Source organism: Thamnophis sirtalis, unplaced genomic scaffold (assembly GCF_051295495.1).
Source record: "Thamnophis sirtalis isolate CommonGarterSnake01/CBP01778 unplaced genomic scaffold, rThaSir2_p1.2 scaffold_6, whole genome shotgun sequence".
Classification (NCBI taxonomy): Eukaryota; Metazoa; Chordata; class Lepidosauria; order Squamata; family Natricidae; genus Thamnophis; species Thamnophis sirtalis.
In genome coordinates this window covers 130155197-130172764 of record NW_028261386.1, presented here as the reverse complement: position 1 = coordinate 130172764, position 17568 = coordinate 130155197, and the positions used below count along the sequence as shown (strand labels likewise).

The following is a 17568-nucleotide window of genomic DNA, read 5'->3' as shown; positions in this document are numbered from 1 at the left end:
CCGATAACTGTGCCAGAAACCGAGCACAAGAGATGTTAGCTAGAATCAAAAGCAGGATGGGAAACAAGTTGCTAAATGTGGGAGTGAGTTTGGTACGATCAGAAAGGTTCAGCAGTTCGAATCCCCAGTACAGGTCTCCTGCATGAGCAGGGGGTTGGACTAGATGACCTCCAAGATCCCTTCCAACTCTGTCACTATTTACATCTTTAAGACAATGATGAACATTTAGTCTCCAATCTATGGGGATATCTGGAATAGAGAAGATGGATGAGATAGAGATGGAGACGGAGATGGATGGCTAGAGATGAGCAAGATAGAGAGGAGAGACAGATGGAAAGAAATAAAGAAAGAAGGAAGGAAGGAAAGAAGGAAGGAAGGAAAGAAGGAAAGAAGGAAAGAAAGAAATGGGGTAACATACAGACAGGAGAGAGAGATACAGTTTGTTCTCCCTTCCATCTATTCCATCCTGTGCATATCAATTTCATGGCAGTTTCTCTCATTCCCAGTCAACATGTCCCTTTATATGTTAGTTAAGGATGGTGAGAATTATAAAATGTAATGGGTACATTTTGTATGGGTAAGGGGCTGGGCCCAGTGGACCACACATATCATATCTCTGTTTTATGTTATATCAGGAGCCTTTTTTAAATTTGGTGTTGTCTTGTGCCTTTTACAAGGCTATTTTTTTTTCTTATTCATACATTTTGTAAGTCACCCAGAGTTATCTGGTGAAGATAAGTGGCCATATACGTTTGATTGATAAATAAATGAATAAATCAGAATAAATAGCTGTTGTGACTCAGCAGAAGTTTGCTGTGAGTTGAGTCGGGATGCAGGAATAACAATGCAGCTGGGGCTCGTTAGTGTCATCTTCTGGAGATAAAAGGACGGATGGTGCCACACCCTGGTTGCAGGAGTCAACGTTCACTCATTCATTCGTGGTTCGTCGTTCATCGGTCGTGGTTTGTTTGTGAGAGGCACTTGGATAAGTGATTTGCGTTCTGTAACCCTGATTCAAAGAGACACTTGGAGCTGTGATTTGCTTTCTTTCTGTAAACCTGGTGTTGCTGTAATAGCTCTTTGTTTTTGCATTCTGCTGCATAACCTTTTTGCCAGAGACATTATTTATGTTTATTTTTGGGCTCGCAGCCAGCGTGAGCCAGGACTGATAAAGTTATTTCCTTTTAAGTCTGTCTGACTGTCGTCTGTGAACGAGTGAAGAAGGGGGGTCAGAACAAATAGCTAGCATGCTGAATAAGTACAAATGAACCACACTTGAATAAAGTTTATATTGCCTGATTTATATTCCCTGACTATATTGCAGTGCTGGTTCTATATTCCTTGAATGCATGTACTTACCAAGCACAGACATCAAAGTGTCAACAATTGAAAGAGAGATGTGTGGCTGCAGGAAATGGATGCGAAAGTGTCTGGAATTTACTTGAAGAAGTTTGTTACATTTCAGGTAAGTTCTATAAAGCCATACAGTATATTGCAGAAAGAGTATTTCATACGACGTTTATTAACTTATAAAGCCCTTCATGGTATTGGACCTGGGTACTTGAGAGACCGCCTGCTGCCAATTACCTCCCAAAGACCCATTAGATCACACAGGGTTGGCCTCCTCCGGGTTCCGTCTACCAGCCAATGCCATCTGGCTACTACCCGGGGGAGGGCCTTCTCTGTGGCAGCTCCAGCCCTCTGGAACGAACTCCCCGTGGAGATTCGGACCCTCACCTCTCTCCAGGCCTTCCGAAAAGCCGTCAAAACCTGGGGTTGATGAGTTCCCCTCCCCTCTCGACCTGTGTGGTTGTGTGATTCTTGGCTATTTTAACTACTTGTATTGTGTTCTATGTTTCCCCTTTCCCCTTTTGAGTTGTTCGCCGCCCTGAGTCCCTCCCGGAAAAGGGCGGCATATAAATAAACCAAATCTAAATCTAAATCTAAATCTAAACATTTATATGTACATCAAAAGAAAAAAGAAACTAGTTAATACTGCTCTTAACAAATCCCAAGAGAGAGAGAGGGAAAAAACCCCTGTGTCAGCATTCCAAATACCATGCAGAATTAAATCAGAATCAAAGGCAAATCTATGCTTAAAGTTCCAATTTAATAAGACAGGCATGTTGGCATCGTGCTGTGGGATTCCAACTCTGGAAGTTACATCAGAATCCCACCCAGTTAAAAGTTCATGATCTTGCCCCCACACCCACAGTCCATCACATGGTCCAATCTTCTTCTTCCATGATGGTGTCTACGCCCAACTGCTTCCGGTCAGGTGTGAAAGTGCGGAGACAAAGGATGACCTTGGCTTCTAGTAAAGAATGAAAAACAATACATTCCACAATCCTACTCCTTCTATTCCCCCCTCCCATCAACTATACTAAAGAAACAGCATAATGAAATAAGAGAAAGTGTGGCAGGCCATAATTCTTAAAAGGAATATAAATGCAGGCCTGACACTCTCTGGTTCAAATTATAACTGATAGTATCCCAGGGATTTGGTTTTTTTTAGTAAACAAAAAAAAATTGAATCAATCACTAGTAATTCCCTCAATGTGTACTAGATTTAGATCAAAAATTGAAGGGGAAAAACGTTTCCATCTTTTGTATTACTGATACGCCCACTATTCCTTAATAAAATGAAGGGAGATTCGTACCCTCACCACCCTCCAGACCTTCCGCACTGCCCTTAAAATCTGGTTGTCCCAGCAGGCCTGGGGCTAAAGACCCTAACCCCACCCGAATGGTATGATTGTTGTGTTCTCTTTTAACAATGTATTGTTTTATGTTCATAACTTGTTTTGTCCTCCCCTTCCCCTAACTTGTGAGCCGCCCTGAGTCCCCTCAGGGAAAAGGGCGGCATACAAATAAATAAACTATAAACTATAAACTATAATAAAAGAAACAATGAGGAAAAGTCAGATTTGGGCAAGATTATATCTCTGGCATTTTAGCTGAACAGCTGAGTCAATTTTATGACCAAGCCTCATGATACCTGTAAAAGTAAGATACACCATTTAACACAACTCCTAACCAGCTGAACAGTGGATTGAAGTCTTGTTATTTTGCTAATTAAATGTTGAACACTATCCAATGTGCCTCTGAACTGTGACCTCTCTGTCTCTAAGCCGCCGAGAAAGTCCTCCTGTTGGCAGGAGGACTTTTGCAGACTTTTGCCCTGACTAATAAAACGTGATAAAAACTGTGGTAGCTAACTGTGGTGCCAATTACCTCCACTAGACCGATTAGATCCCACAGATTAGGCCTCCTCCGAATTCCATCTGCCGGCCAGTGTCGACTGGCGACTACCCGGAGGAGGGCCTTCTGTGTGGCCGCTCCGACCCTCTGGAACGAACTCCCCGTGGAGATTCGAACCCTCACCACCCTCCAGGCCTTCCGCAAAGCCCTTAAAACTTGGCTGTTCCGACAGGCCTGGGGCTAAAGAGTTTTTGCCCCCCTTCTCGAATGGTATGGTTGTTGTGTGTTTTTACATTTTGTATTGTTATGTCTTGTCTTTTTTATCCCCCTGTCTGTACCCCCCTTCCCTGATTGAATTGTGAGCTGCCCTGTGTCCTCTTTGGGGAAAAGGGCGGCATATAAATGTAATCAATCAATCAATCAAATCAATCAATCAATCAATCAGTTTCTGCATGCTAAAGAGTTTTTGCCCCCCTTCTCGAATGGTATGACTGTTGTGTGTTTTAAATTATGTATTGTTTTGTGTCGTTTTTTTTTTAATTTTTGTTTGTATCCCCCTTCTCTGGTTGAGTTGTGAGCCGCCCTGAGTCCCCCTTCGGGGGAAAAGGGCGGCATATAAATAAAATCAACATTCAACATTCAACATTCAATTGCTTACCTCTTTCAGGGATAGTTTCATGTAATGGGAAGATTTTTAATGGCAGGGCACCCCTCCCCCCTCCCCCTTTGATCTTCATCCCAAATTTTAAAACAGTAAAAGAATCTTGAAAATTGTAAAAGTAAAATCTTGCGTCTTGATGGTGTCGCAGGTTTTTCTTAGAAAAATGAAGTGCTGATTTTTTTTTCATTTAAAAAAAAAATAACAGTATTGTATTTCCGAAATCTAGGCAACAACTGTGCAGTAAAAGACTCAACCAACTGTAATAAAATAATTCAGTTTTTAGTTGAGCAGTTCCCAGAATTTAAAGAATGCTTCTGCATAAAAGATAACTGCAGCATCGGAATGTGGTGGGGGGAAAAATGTTTCAGTGATAAAGGTAACTATCGCCTTTTTGTTATCGGATAAAATAGTAGCATTGTATAATGGTTTTATAGCAATAGCAATAGCAGTTAGACTTATATACCGCTTCATAGGGCTTTCGGCCCTCTCTAAGCGGTTTAAGTCTAACTGCTATTGCTAACTGCTATAAAATGTATTGTGATTTAACTAAATGAAAAGGAAAAGATATGTTAGGGAGAGGAAATGTTAGATGTCCTATTAATTGACTTTTTTTAAGGATATGTTAAGATGTAAAGATTTGGAAGATTGATTGAGACTGGGGGAAGGGGGAAAAAATGCCAGCAGGTGGCTGTATTCTTGAAATCTTAACTAAATGAAAATGGTGGTATGGTGATAGTAAAATATATAAATTTTAACATATACAATTCAAACTGAATGGAATATATGTGATTGTGGAAGGAACGCACGAAATGTACTTGTGACCAATGGATACGCTTTCTACAAGATGTAATGAAAGATGGTTCTTTTGTGTGTGTGTGCTTTTTCTGTAATAAACCCTCCCAAAACATTTTTTTTTAAAAGGAAAAGCATCTAAAATGAACTCTGTCTCTTTACAGGAAACTTAGAGTCTTCCTCCAGCACAGATATTCAATTCAGACCTCTGGATCAGGTAAAACCTCCAAGGATGGCCCATTCAAATCCACTTGGAAATGACTGCTTGGTGGCCAAGGACCTCTGTCGAAAAGACCACACCTGTTTTACACAATACAAGACATTCCAGAGAGTGTGCAGAGCAGAGGTAGCCAAATGCAGCCTAGAAATGGTGGTGGAGCAATGCTTTGCCGCATGGAAGTTGCTCAAGAAAACGGTGATGGGCAACTGCACGTGTCCAGAGCCCGCGCATAAAAGATGCGTTAAAATATGGAAAAATATCTTTAACAACACGTGCTTGCAGTCTACCCAGGGATATCAAGAATCTGCGTCCGGGAAAGAAATCTATGAAGTTCAGGAAATTCAGAGCCACAATCCAGGTAAATGCTTTCTCTCTTAAACCACAGCCACTAATAAGGAAGTTCCATCCTCGAATCTCACTCTTGCATTGTCTTTTCTCTACTCTCTACACCAGTGACGTGCGGTGAGGTTTATGGCTGGTGAGGCAGTCCTTTCCCCCAACACCCCACTGTCTAAAGCGCTTTCTTTCTTTCGCTCACCTGAGCTCTGACAGGCGGGCGAAAGAAAGCGGCAGATACTGCTTTGATACAGTCATTTTCCCTCCCCATTTCATATCTTTTCAAGTGGTTCAGCCTTACTTACACTGGGTGTGATGATACCAGTGACGTGCGGTGAGGTTTATGGCTGGTGAGGCAAAAAGAAAGAAAGCAGCTTTTGCCCGCCCCGCCACTATGTCTGACATAGCTGGCGGGCTACCCCGACACAGAGAAAGAAAGCTGGCGGGCTGCCCTTCCTGCCTCTCCTACCCCCTTTCCTCTGAGTGAAGAAACAAACACATGCACACACACACACACACACACACAAATTATTTACAATTACTTACAAATTACATTAATTTTGAATTCCTCCCCCTCCCTCCGACCCACATACCTTTTCCAGCTGTTTCACAATCACAGAGGATTTCAACTCTGTTCTTGCCTGCCATCATGAAAATGTAAAAATGTAAAAGGAAAAAGGCAAGAGCTGCTGAGGTCAGGCTGGGTTAGCTGCTGCCAGAGTCCCCAATGGATGACTCTGCTTAACTGTTTAAAAAAGCCTCTAAAAAAACGCCCTCTACAGGAGGAGGCGAGAGAACCACGGGCCTCATCTACATAAGGAATTTTTTCGGCTTTTAACCCTTGCTTAACTCTGCTCGAGTGATCATAAAGTCAGACTAGATGAGGCCCGTGGTTCTCCTGCTTCCTCCTGTAGAGGGCGCTTTTTAAGAGGCTTTTTTAAATAGTTAAGCACTAAGCAGAGTCATCCACTGTGACTCTGGCAGCAACTACTTCAGCCTTTTTCCTTTTACATTTTTTTTTCTTTTCATGATGACAGTGGTGAGGCTCTGCCTCCCCTGACTGCACGTCCCTGCTCTACACAATACTTACAGTTTCACTGTCCCTTAGATTATTCTTCACTGCACATTGTCTTACATTTCTTGTGATTGTACCATCAGTTTAAGACAAATGAAGACAAATGGCTTGAGAGTCAGTCAAGGCTCAACCTGAAGGCAATTGATGTATATAGTAAACCACGGTTAAACCACTTGACCTCCCTTTGGAAACTGGATCATGCAACCCATTGATTTTGAACAGCTGTATCTCTTTTCTTGCAGATGACATGAAAGCAAAATCACTCTGGAAGTTATCAGCACTTTCAAACTATGGTAAAAATCAACACTGATATTTCTTCTGGGGCCCACATAGGTTGAATTGGTCTAAATCTATGTAACTTTGCACATCACAGTCCTAGGGGAAAAAAAACACGTGTCTCAAAAATGCATCAGTTCTCATTCTCAGTCAGACGATTAATATTTTTGTGTGCTAATGTAGCCAGAGGCTAAACACATCACACAAAGCTTTCTCCCTTAAGTCTCTTCCTTGTCATTGATAAGTCCTCCTTACATTAGCTTACCAGATGAGAAACAGAGAAATGGGATTTCTAAATTGTAATAACCTGCTTAACTCTTCAGAAAGACTAACTACGTATCATGCACTGATGGCTAATAACAGACAGCTTTAAGAAGAAGCTGCTAAATCAAAAGCCTCTCTCCTTTGGTATTCTGCTTCTCCTTTGCAAATTGAATGCCTGTGGAAAGATCTCAAGCAGTTGTACAAATGTAATATCCACGCATTGTTGCCCCTAAGGCTAATAGAACCTATGGATTTAGGGCAGGGGTCTCCAAACTTGGCAACTTTAAGACTTGTGGAGTTCAACCCCCCCAGAATTCCCCAGCCAGCATTGAGTTGAAGTTCCCAAGTCTTAAAAGTTACTACGTTTGGAGGATCCCCCCCCCCATGGACTTAGGGCACTGCTGGTGAGAATGGCTTTGGGAGATGGGGGGAAAAGAGTCCTGAGAGGGCCTTAATGTTGTGGCCCAGCAGGAGCTGGGCCAGACTCCGATAGTGAGGGACCTTATAAGTCCACTCTGGACGATGTGGAGGATCCTGGACAGGGTTCCGACTCCAAGCAGGGTGCAGAGAGGCTGGTTGGCTGAGCCTTGGAGCAGTGGGGAGGAGACAAGGGAGTTGGTCCTGGATGCCCGGCAACGGAGGGCTTATAGGCGTAAAGAACAGTTACGGGAGATAATGGAACTCAACTGGTGGTAATTAGGCTCCTCTCAAGACTATAAAAGGAATGACTTTCCACACGCTCGTCACAGGAATCAACGTAGTTACTAGAGCTGGAGAAGCTATCGTGGCTCTCTTGGCAGGCTGGATTGCTGCCAAGGTCAATCTGTGCTGGATTGCTGCCAACGTCTAGTCTGTGTGTTAATAAATCCTTGAAGTATCTTTGTCTCGGCGTGCTTTGGTGTAGGAAGAGGGGGGTCAGAACACTTAAGTTGCCTTTCACTGATATGAGCACTTCAAGAGATGGTTAAGGATCAGACCCAAAGGCTCACTAGATCATTCTTGACATTCAGGTCTTGTAATTATATTTTGCTTTGCTCTTTTCTTAGAGTACAAACAGCCGCCATCCTGCTTCCAAGCAAACATGGAATGCGTGAATGATGAAGTCTGCAACAAGCAGTTGTCTTTATATCTCCAAGCGTGCCAAAGAAATGGAAGTTCCTGTGATGTAAATCGATGCCGGGAAGCCCTACATGCCTTCTATACGGATATGCCTTTCCAGGTGGCTCAGATGCTGACCTTCTGCGACTGTACGAAGTCAGATGACAACTGCCATCAAGCCAGACAATTCCTCCACGGCCATTCATGTGCTATCAAAATGGTCCCGACCCCTAGCTGTGTTCATGTAATGCAAGCGTGTCGGGAAAACAAGCTTTGCTGGTAGGCAACTTTGCTTGAAAGCAGAAGTTTGAGTAATATAAAAATCCACAAATGGTCTATTGGTTTGGTTTGGTTTGGTTTATTGGATTTATATGCCGCCCTTCTCCCAAAGGACTCAGGGCGGCGTACAACATTAAAAAAAGCACATATTACAAAAGTTAAAAAAAAAATTAGATAGAGTATCCAAAAAACAAACCCAATTAAAATTAACAATAACATTTAAAAAAAATTGATTAAAATTAACAATGATCAATACTTTATTTTGTTTTGTTCAGGCCAGGCTGGCTTGCTGGAAAAGCCAACTTTTTAGGGTGCGTTGGAAGGACCGGAGGTCGGGGACTGTACGAAGCTCCGGGGGCAGCTCATTCCAGAGGGAAGGCGCTCCCACAGAGAAGGCTCTCCCCCTGGGGGTCACTAGCCGACACTGTCTGGCCGACGGCACCCTGTGGAGGCCAACTCTGTGGGATCGCACTGGACGGTGGGAGGCTACCGGTGGCAGAAGGTAGTCTTGCAGGTATCCTGGGCCTAAGCCATGGAGCGCTTTAAAGGTCATAATTAGTACCTTGAATCGCACCCAGAAAACAACCGGCAACCAACAACCAGTGCAGGCCACCAAAAAAGGGTGCAACATGGGAGCACTTAATAGTCTATCTATTTAGATGACACCACCTAATGTTTCTTAAGTTTTCAAGATTAAAAGTATTGCATGGTACACAGGAGTGGTATTCACCTACCTTAACCTACCAGTTTCCAAATGTGAGTCCACCCGCCCGCTGGCTACACTTGCACGTGCCTGTCCGCGCATGCACTCAGCCTTCCGCACATGCGCTTTGGCTAAAAAAATAGCCTAAACGGGAAGGCATAGAGCCAGGGTGGGTGGGCGGGGCCACCCATGATTTCTGCTACCGGTTCGGGTGAACCGGTCCCAATCGGAGGAATACCACCTCTGATGGTACAGAATAAGCCAAGGCTAACACTACTATTTCTCTATGATTTAAGTCTTTAAGTCTTCCTTTTCATCTTCTCCAATTTATGACCTTTGGCAGGTCATATTAGATAAGCACATTTTCATTGTTCATTGTTATGAATCATATACATATCATTTTGAGAGACCGCCTACTGCAAATTACCTCCACTAGGCCAATAAGATCCCATAGATTAGGCCTCCTCCGAATCCCATCAGCCGGTCAATGTCGACTGGCAACTACCCGGAGGAGAGCCTTCTCGGTGGCTGCTCCGACCCTTTGGAACAAACTCCCCGTGGAGATTCGAACTCTCACCACCCTTCAGACCTTCTGCGTAGCCCTTAAAACCTGGCTGTCCCGACAGGCCTGGGGCTAAAGAGCTTTTGCCCCCCTCCTCGAATGGTATGACTGTTGCGCTTTTTAATGATGTATTGTCTTCATGTTTGTAACTTGTTTGTCCTTCCATCCCCTTGAATTGTGAGCCACCCTGAGTCCCCTCAGGGAAAAGGGCGGCATACAAATAAAATAATCTAATCTAATCTAATTTTAAGTGGCGATCCAGGATACCCTTTCTCCATCCCATACATTCTTTTAATAAGAGATGTAGCTTCCTTCTACAAATATTCTTTCAGGCCATTTACAACAGGTAGTCTTCAACTTACAACCATTTGTTCAGTGACAGTTCAAAGTTACAATGGCAATAAATAATAATAATTTACAACCGGTCCTCACAACTGTTGCAGCTTCCCCATGTTGCAGTTACATGATTAATTGGGGGGGGAGGAAGCTTGGCAATTGGTAGGTACTTATGACAGTTACAGCATTTTACGGTAACATAATCGCCATTTTCAACCAGCTTCTACCAAGCCAAGCCAATCAGGGAAGCTAGATTTGCTTAAGGACCACATGGTCGCAATTTCAGTGATTAGCTTAAAAATCACGGGAAAAATGTCATAAAATCGGGTGCACCTCACTTAACAGCCATCTTGCTTAGCAACAGAAATTCTGGACCGAATTATGATGATTAAGTCAGGGACTGTTAGGGGTATCTCCATTGGGAGACAGAAAGCAGTGCAGTGGAATGTACAGCTAGAGAGAAACAATGTTGCTAGTAGAAACACACAAATAGAGTTTCAGTAGCTTTACTACTGATAATTGCTTCACAAGCAGTGATAGTAGATAGTAGATATTAGTCCAAACACAATTCAAAGAACAAACAATTGCTTACAGTCGCAGTTCACATTCCAGTCATCAAGTCATCAAGCATAGGACAAGTAGAGAGAGAGAGAGTGAGCTCTCTTGACTTCTCCTTATTGTAAAGTTAATTACAGTTGTTAAGTACATCCACTCATTTAAAGCAACAACGACCATTTGTTGTTGTATAAAGATATATATTGCCTACCCAACACTAGGACCATACTCCCAACAGGGACATCTGCAATCCTTTCCATCCCAGATACAGTGCATTGTTAAACTATTGCTTGGAATAAGGGATCTCCAATCAACTTGTGAAACTATAAGTACTTTGAATATTCCTCATTTTAGTTCTCATAAGAGATTCCCGGTCTGCTTTCCTTCCATCCTCTCTCATTATTTCCCATGTTTTGTTGTTGCACATCACATAATCAAAAGGAACCCTGGGGCTCTATATACATCTCTATATTTACACTCCCCTTACTCTGCCTTGTGTTTCCAAAGGAGCAAATATGAGGCATTTACGTCAAAGTGTCTAAAACACATCAGCCAAGACTGCCTTGAAGAAAACTCCTGCCTCAAGACTTGGGAGGCCACTGACCCAATTTGTTCAGAGAGCGTCGACTGCAGAGAGGCTTATGTGGGCCTGTGGGGATCCGTCCTTCGAGTCAAGTGTACCTGTGAGGCCGCATCACAAGCTGAGCAGTCTGTGTGCCAGTGGTTCCATCGTATGCTCCATGGCAAGGTTTGCTTACGTAAGTCCATCTGGTCAAGCCTGGATCTCACCTACTTTAAGCTCAGAAGGTAGCACCATATGCTTCAAGATGCTGAGCTCGGAGACCAAGCAGGGCCAGGCCAGGTTAGTCCATGGACGGGAGACTCCTAAGAAATAGCAAGCTCTTTGTTACACCAGGTAGTTGAAAGGATTTCCCAAAGAAAGCAACAGAAAATTACTTCTCTACTATTGCTCAGTACATTGTATGTAGCTCAGAGATGGGTTCCTACTGGTTCGCACCGGTTCAATAGAACCGGTTCGTCAAATCTACCGAACCGGTTAGAAGAGGTTCCACCAGTGGACCCGGAAAGCAGGCCACACCTACAGAAGAGGTTCCGTAATTTTTTTGAAATCCACCACTGATGTAGCTGCTCGCGAAGTCACCAGAGCTGAGCTAAAGCTGGAGACGATTCTACTTTTGCTTTAAATTGGGGGCAATCATTCAGAGACTTCCTTTGAGGGTCTTCCTTGTAGGGGATGATAAATGGAGAAATAGAATGAATAGGCACCAAAGCAAAAATTAATGGGCACCTTCATTTTTGATTCTAGTCCTACTCCACAGTTGTTTCAACTCTGTTGCCTAGAGCCCCGTCGCCCCTCAAAAATGACATCTGGGGGAATATCCCTCAGGACAAACAAAGATTCCCCCCCCCCCAGCCATGTTTGAAGGCACCTTTCAAGGTGCCTTTGTGTAGAGAAGCAGTGCAAATGTATACTTGGGTGAAGGGTCTCATTTGATTTCTGAGTGGCTACCCTTCAAAATGTAAAAACAAAAGGTGATCTGATTTATTTTAAAAACAAATTTAACTGAAATTACATTATGCGCGTTAATCAGATTTAACTGGTTCTCATGCATAAAACTATTACAAGTTACCGTTGTACTAAAAAAAAATTCAGAGGGCCATACCAAAAAAAAAAAAAAAAGAACATATTGCCCCTCAAACATCTGAGGAAATATTCCTCAGGAAAACAAAGATTTATTAAATTTTATTTTATCTATTTATTTATTAAATCGATAAACATCTGAGGAAATATTCCTCAGGAAAACAAAGATTTATTAAATTTATTTTATTTATTTATTTATTAAATCGATTTATAGGCCGCCCAATCCCAGAGGACTCAACCATCTCTGAAGCACACAGTCACTTGTTCCACACAGAATCGGGGTTCCAGCTAAGAGATATCAGTTTCAGCATTTAGCATCAGCAGTGCTGGAGGAACCTACAGATGTGGTCTATTTTTAAAATCAAGCAGCCTTAGAGCCATGGGTCTCGGTGCATAATTGACTGCTTGCAATACTTGTACTCACAAACATTTCAAATGCTACACATATATTAGGGATAGAAGCATATTTTTACGATGAGGGCATCTTTGTGTAGAGAAGCCGTGCGCATGTATACTTGGGTGAAGGGTCTCACTTGATTTCTGAGTGGCTACCTTTCAAAATGTAAAAAAAAAATTGTGATCCTGTTTATTTTAAAAACAGATTTAATTGAAATTTCATGATGCTCGTTAAACAGATTTAACTGGTTCTCATGCATAAAACCGTTACAAGTTACCATTTGGAGGGACGTTGGGCATTGCACTCAAAAATTTGAGAGGGTCATATCAAAAAAATGTGTGATCTCAAGTTGTGCAAAGAAAGCATCCGAATAAGCACTGTAGCTTAAAGTGGGGGGGGGGAGATCTGGAGGAGTTGCATTTCAATTAGGGTTTATACAACTCCACAGGATGAGAACCAAAATTCAGGTATGACAAAAATCAGAATCTTAATCGAGTGAACAAGGTTCAAAAAGGAAGGATTTAGAAGGAGTGCTATTGACACAGGTAAGTATGCCATTAAATGGTGACATTTGCAATAGCCACCAAATAACAAGTCATTAACCATTTTTATTTCCTTTAGCACAGCATAAATCATTTATTGCTTGGAAGGGTAAATAACCAATTCATAGGGAACAACAGCTAGAGCTCTTTCTACAGTTGTGTGTGTGTGTGTGTGTTACTGTGATGTATTATGTGATGACATCTCTATTATTTTTAACAGTGTATTATTTTTTTAAAATAATATGTACACATTATTGTAATAAACCCTAGTAACTTCAAGTTTAGACCTGTTTGAGAAGTTATAGCTGAGAAGCCAGGTTTAAATAGATTTAGATTTAAAGTTTATTTAATCTAAATCTAAATAGATTCTAATGGAATTGTAAACAATCCTTCTTCCATCTAATTAAAGTAGGGGTATGATTGTATTACTAATTCAGACAAAATATTCTTATTTTATTCGTGTACTGTAACTAGATTTCTTTTATCTAAAATAATTACAGCTAGAATCTCTTTCTACCTCTCCCGTTTCCTTAAGACATAATAGTTAATAAACTGTGCCTGAGGAATATTTTTGGCCAAAGCATCGATATAATCAAAGGAAGCAACATCGTGTTTGGGGAGATAGAAGTAAACATGAGGTTTGCAAAAATAAAACATTCTCCTCCTCCTCCATCTTTTGAAGAAAGAGGTTTCTTAAAGCATCCAACAGGAAAGCACTCAATGATGCCATATTAAGATGTCATTTCTACTCGGTTCTTTCACACCATCTTGTTTTTATATTCTCTCCTGTTTAAAGGCCAGATATCAGGTGGAGGCGCTGACCTTTACACATCGCAGATAGAACTCCCTGAAAAGCATGTAACTGGTGAACAGTCTTTGTTTTACGGTAAGCTGGACTTGAAAAAGAAAGGAAACCTCCACTCCTGCCGCGGGCTCTGGAGGGTTGCAGAACATGAGGTCTGCAGAGGGAAGAGCACAAGTGATGCTGGAGGTGGGGGGAAGAGGGGCAGGAGGCTGCGGAAGCCATTCCTGCTCTGGTCCTTGTTTCTATCTGGAAGAAGAAGGTTGAGTCACTGTCCAAGAGCATGTAAATGTCTCCAGTTTAAATGGGCAGTGGGATCATTCACCTGATCTTTCCCTAGAGATAAGGCAAAGGTAAAGGTTCCTTCGCACGTATGTGCTAGTACTTCCTGACTCTAGGGGGCGGTGCTCATCTCTGGTTCCACACCGAAGAGCCAGCGCTGTCCAAAGACGTCTCCATGTTCGTGTGGCTGGCATGACTAAACGTTGAAGGTGCATGGAACGCTATTACCTCCCTACCAAAGGTGGTTCCTATTTCTCTACTTGCATTTGTACGTGCTTCCGAACTGCTAGGTTGGCAGAAGCTGGGACAAGTAACGGGAGCTCACTCTGTTACTCAAAGCCGAGGTGGCGCAGTGGTTAGAGTGCAGCACTGCAGGCTACTTCAGCTGACTGCAGTTCTGCAGTTCGGCTGTTCAAATCTCACCGGCTCAAGGTTGACTCAGCCTTCCATCCTTCCAAGGTGGGTGAAATGAGGATCCAGACTGTGGGGGTGATATGCTGACTCTGTAAACTGCTTAGAGAGGGATGAAAGCCCTATGAAGCGGTATATAAGTCTAACTGCTATTGCTATTGGTATTGTTACGCAGAGCTAGGGATTCAAACTGCAGAACTGCCGACATTTCTGATCGACAAGCCACTGATACCCTTCTCCAAATGCTGGTGTTTGGGGTGGGACTCTTATTCTGGCACATGTTGATATAGCCCCATGTATTACTGCTGTTGGGATGTTGTTGTGATTATTTCATTACATTGATATGCTGCCCAATTCCCAGCCATTTAGGGATGATGGCAGACAGACGGGGTACTTCATAGCTTCATCCATGTGTGTGTGAGAGAGAGAGAGAAAGGGAGAGAGAAAGAGAGGGGGGGATAGGGAGAGACATTTAGCTGAAGCATCTGCTCATCTGTTTCTGAAATTTGCAAGGAAATATTATATACTCCTGGCTGATTCATGCAATTAAATTTGCAATTTAAATATTCTTATAAGCTTGGGTGCACTTTAACTTTTAATTGTTTTCCCACTTTAATTCTAGATGACACAATCATTACTATTCTCTACGTCTCCTGCATCGTTCTTATCCTGGGAATAATCCTTCTGGCTTTGTTAAAGACCAGGTAATTTTTGCAAAAGGCAGTCCTCTGTGTATTGCATTCTCCAGGTTAGGGAAGAGACTCAACCACTTTTTTCCCTCCGCATTCCTTCCTTCCCCCGTCTCTAGTCATTTTTATCTATTGTTTCCAAGATGGTGACATCTTGATGGGAGCCAGTGGAAGAAACAGAGAACTAGTGGAACAACTGTATGTAAAGTTGAATAATCAAAATAAACAGCTAGCATTCCACACATGGCACTCACCAGTCTGTTTCTAGCCTGCTTAACTTTGCTATTTTAAATTTAATTTTTAAATGAAAAATAGAAGCAAAGCTTCTATTACCTCTTCGGATCAAATATGGGCTGAATGCAAATTGGCTGCAACTCACTGCATTGTTAGGAAGTATCATTGCCTTCCCCACTTCAAAAGACAAAGTTGGGGTGGTAGAGAACTTCCTGGGGTACCACTACTACTGGTGGGGCTCTCAACTGGCTTGCCTTCTTCTAAATAATAAATGGTGATGGGCCTTTTCAAACCCCAGCAGCCATTTTTTGAAAGGACTCACAACATGATCTCCAAAACACCTCCAACCATCTTGGCTTCCCATAGGGGAGACAATCTGTTGCCCCCTAAATAATTTCAACTACAGATCCTGTCACAATGTTTTTTTGTTTTGCCAGCTGTGCTTATATCCTAAGACATACGGTAGGCTAAATCTTCTCTGTAAGCCTACTACACATGTCTCTTTTCCCTTTTCCCTTTCTCTTTCTGTTTTGATTGCCACAAGGAGGTAGGCTAGGAACTTTACCAGAATGTAGTTACTAGCCAGTAAAGTTTGTTTGTTACTTATTTTACAATAAAAATGTGTTTTCTTAGGATCTACTTCAGGTTTATTTTACTTAATCATAAGGTATACTCCAAGGAAAACCACGATTCACCCCTCATCAAACACAGGGCTGAATTTCCAACCTTCACAGATCCCATCAATCCAAGATAGCATTGACAATACTCATAGAATATAGGTAGCAATAGCAATAGCAATAGCAGTTAGACTTATATACCGCTTCATGGGGCTTTCAGCCCTCTCTAAGCGGTTTACAGAGTCAGCATATCGCCCCTACAGTCTGGGTCCTCATTTCACCCACCTCAGAAGGATCGAAGGCTGAGTCAACCTTGAGCCGATGAGATTAGAACCGCTGAACTGCAGATAACAGTCAGCTGAAGTGGCCTGAAGTACTGCACCCTAACCACTGTGCCACCTCGGGTATTCTGCAGGGCATTAATACTACCACTGCAGAATGGCCTAGATAAGTAGCACCTTATCATCCTCACATATCAGATAAAATGCATTATAGCTACAATTCATGCCAATAGACCATAAATAATAATAATAATATATAAGAACATTTATATCGCCACTTTCCCAGAAACAGAGGCGCATTTAAGCTAACGATAAGCACCGTTTAATCCTACTTATTTCAATGAAAGAAGATAGGCTTAATTCCCTTTTAAGAATCAATGAGACTTAAAAGGGCTTGAGGGTGACTAGATCCTGCCAGCTATCGATTTTAGCCAAGCAGAATGACGTGCTCAGGTTACCTGGTGTGTTAATGCAACACCTGTTTGTTTGTTTTCAGAGCTTGCACAGCTGCTTATCTGCCAAAGAGAGTCTCCTCCCAGGTCCACTTATCAGAGACGCACCCAAGACCTTTTATCAGAAAAAACGCAACAACTCTGGATCATCCTCTGGGCCAGAAATGCTCATTCTAACTCCTGTTGTAAATTAGCCATTTTATTACGTGGAATCTCTGCAGAGAAAGAAACCAAACCAAACCAATAATAAACCAGGAAGGGCAGAATCCATAACCATGACCGACCACTTTGGCAAACACTGGCCAATCTATAACATATATCTAGAGTTCTTTTTTCCCCTTGTAGTATTTGACCAACCAGGGATGTTTGTTTGAGAATTAAAGCCACAGGGGCACAGAATTATGCTGAGTATAGAACAGTATATTATCTAAAAAGCACATGTTTCTGAGCGTTTGTTTGCTAAGACAGCATGAATTTAAGAGCAGTGGTGGGTTTATATACAGCCAGTTTGATGTAATGCAGTGGTAGGATTCAGCCGGCTCGCACCTATTCGGGAGAACCGGTGGGTAACCGGTTTTCTTCGTAAACTTTCTGATATCAGCTCAGGAGCAAGTGCTACAGTTCTTAGAACCCCCAGTTTATAGAGCCAGCTGAATTGCAAATACAAACTATTCACAGACCACTAGGCTCTCTTGTCTCTGTTCTCCATAGACTTCACATCAAGAAGAAGGGAGAAATTAGGGTAGTAGCAGGTCTGTATGGAGTGTCCTTGCCAAAGACTTGGGAAATAGGACTACATTAAATAAAATTATTAACCTAGGAAGAAGACAGTCAAACCAA

At 42.3% G+C, this 17568-nt stretch overlaps 1 protein-coding gene across 1 annotated transcript; it reads left to right on the top strand.

Moving 5' to 3' along the window:
- The first annotated feature begins 511 nt into the window (after positions 1–511).
- On the top strand, positions 512–17087 carry GFRAL (GDNF family receptor alpha like). The gene is made up of 10 exons (XM_087719053.1): positions 512–539; positions 1325–1465; positions 4089–4238; positions 4807–5232; positions 6528–6578; positions 7872–8202; positions 10866–11116; positions 13757–13846; positions 15078–15159; positions 16773–17087. Exons 1-10 carry the CDS (start codon positions 512–514, stop codon positions 16903–16905), a joined length of 1683 nt encoding a protein of 560 aa, XP_087575179.1. The 3' UTR covers positions 16906–17087.
- Positions 17088–17568: the final 481 nt, after the last annotated feature.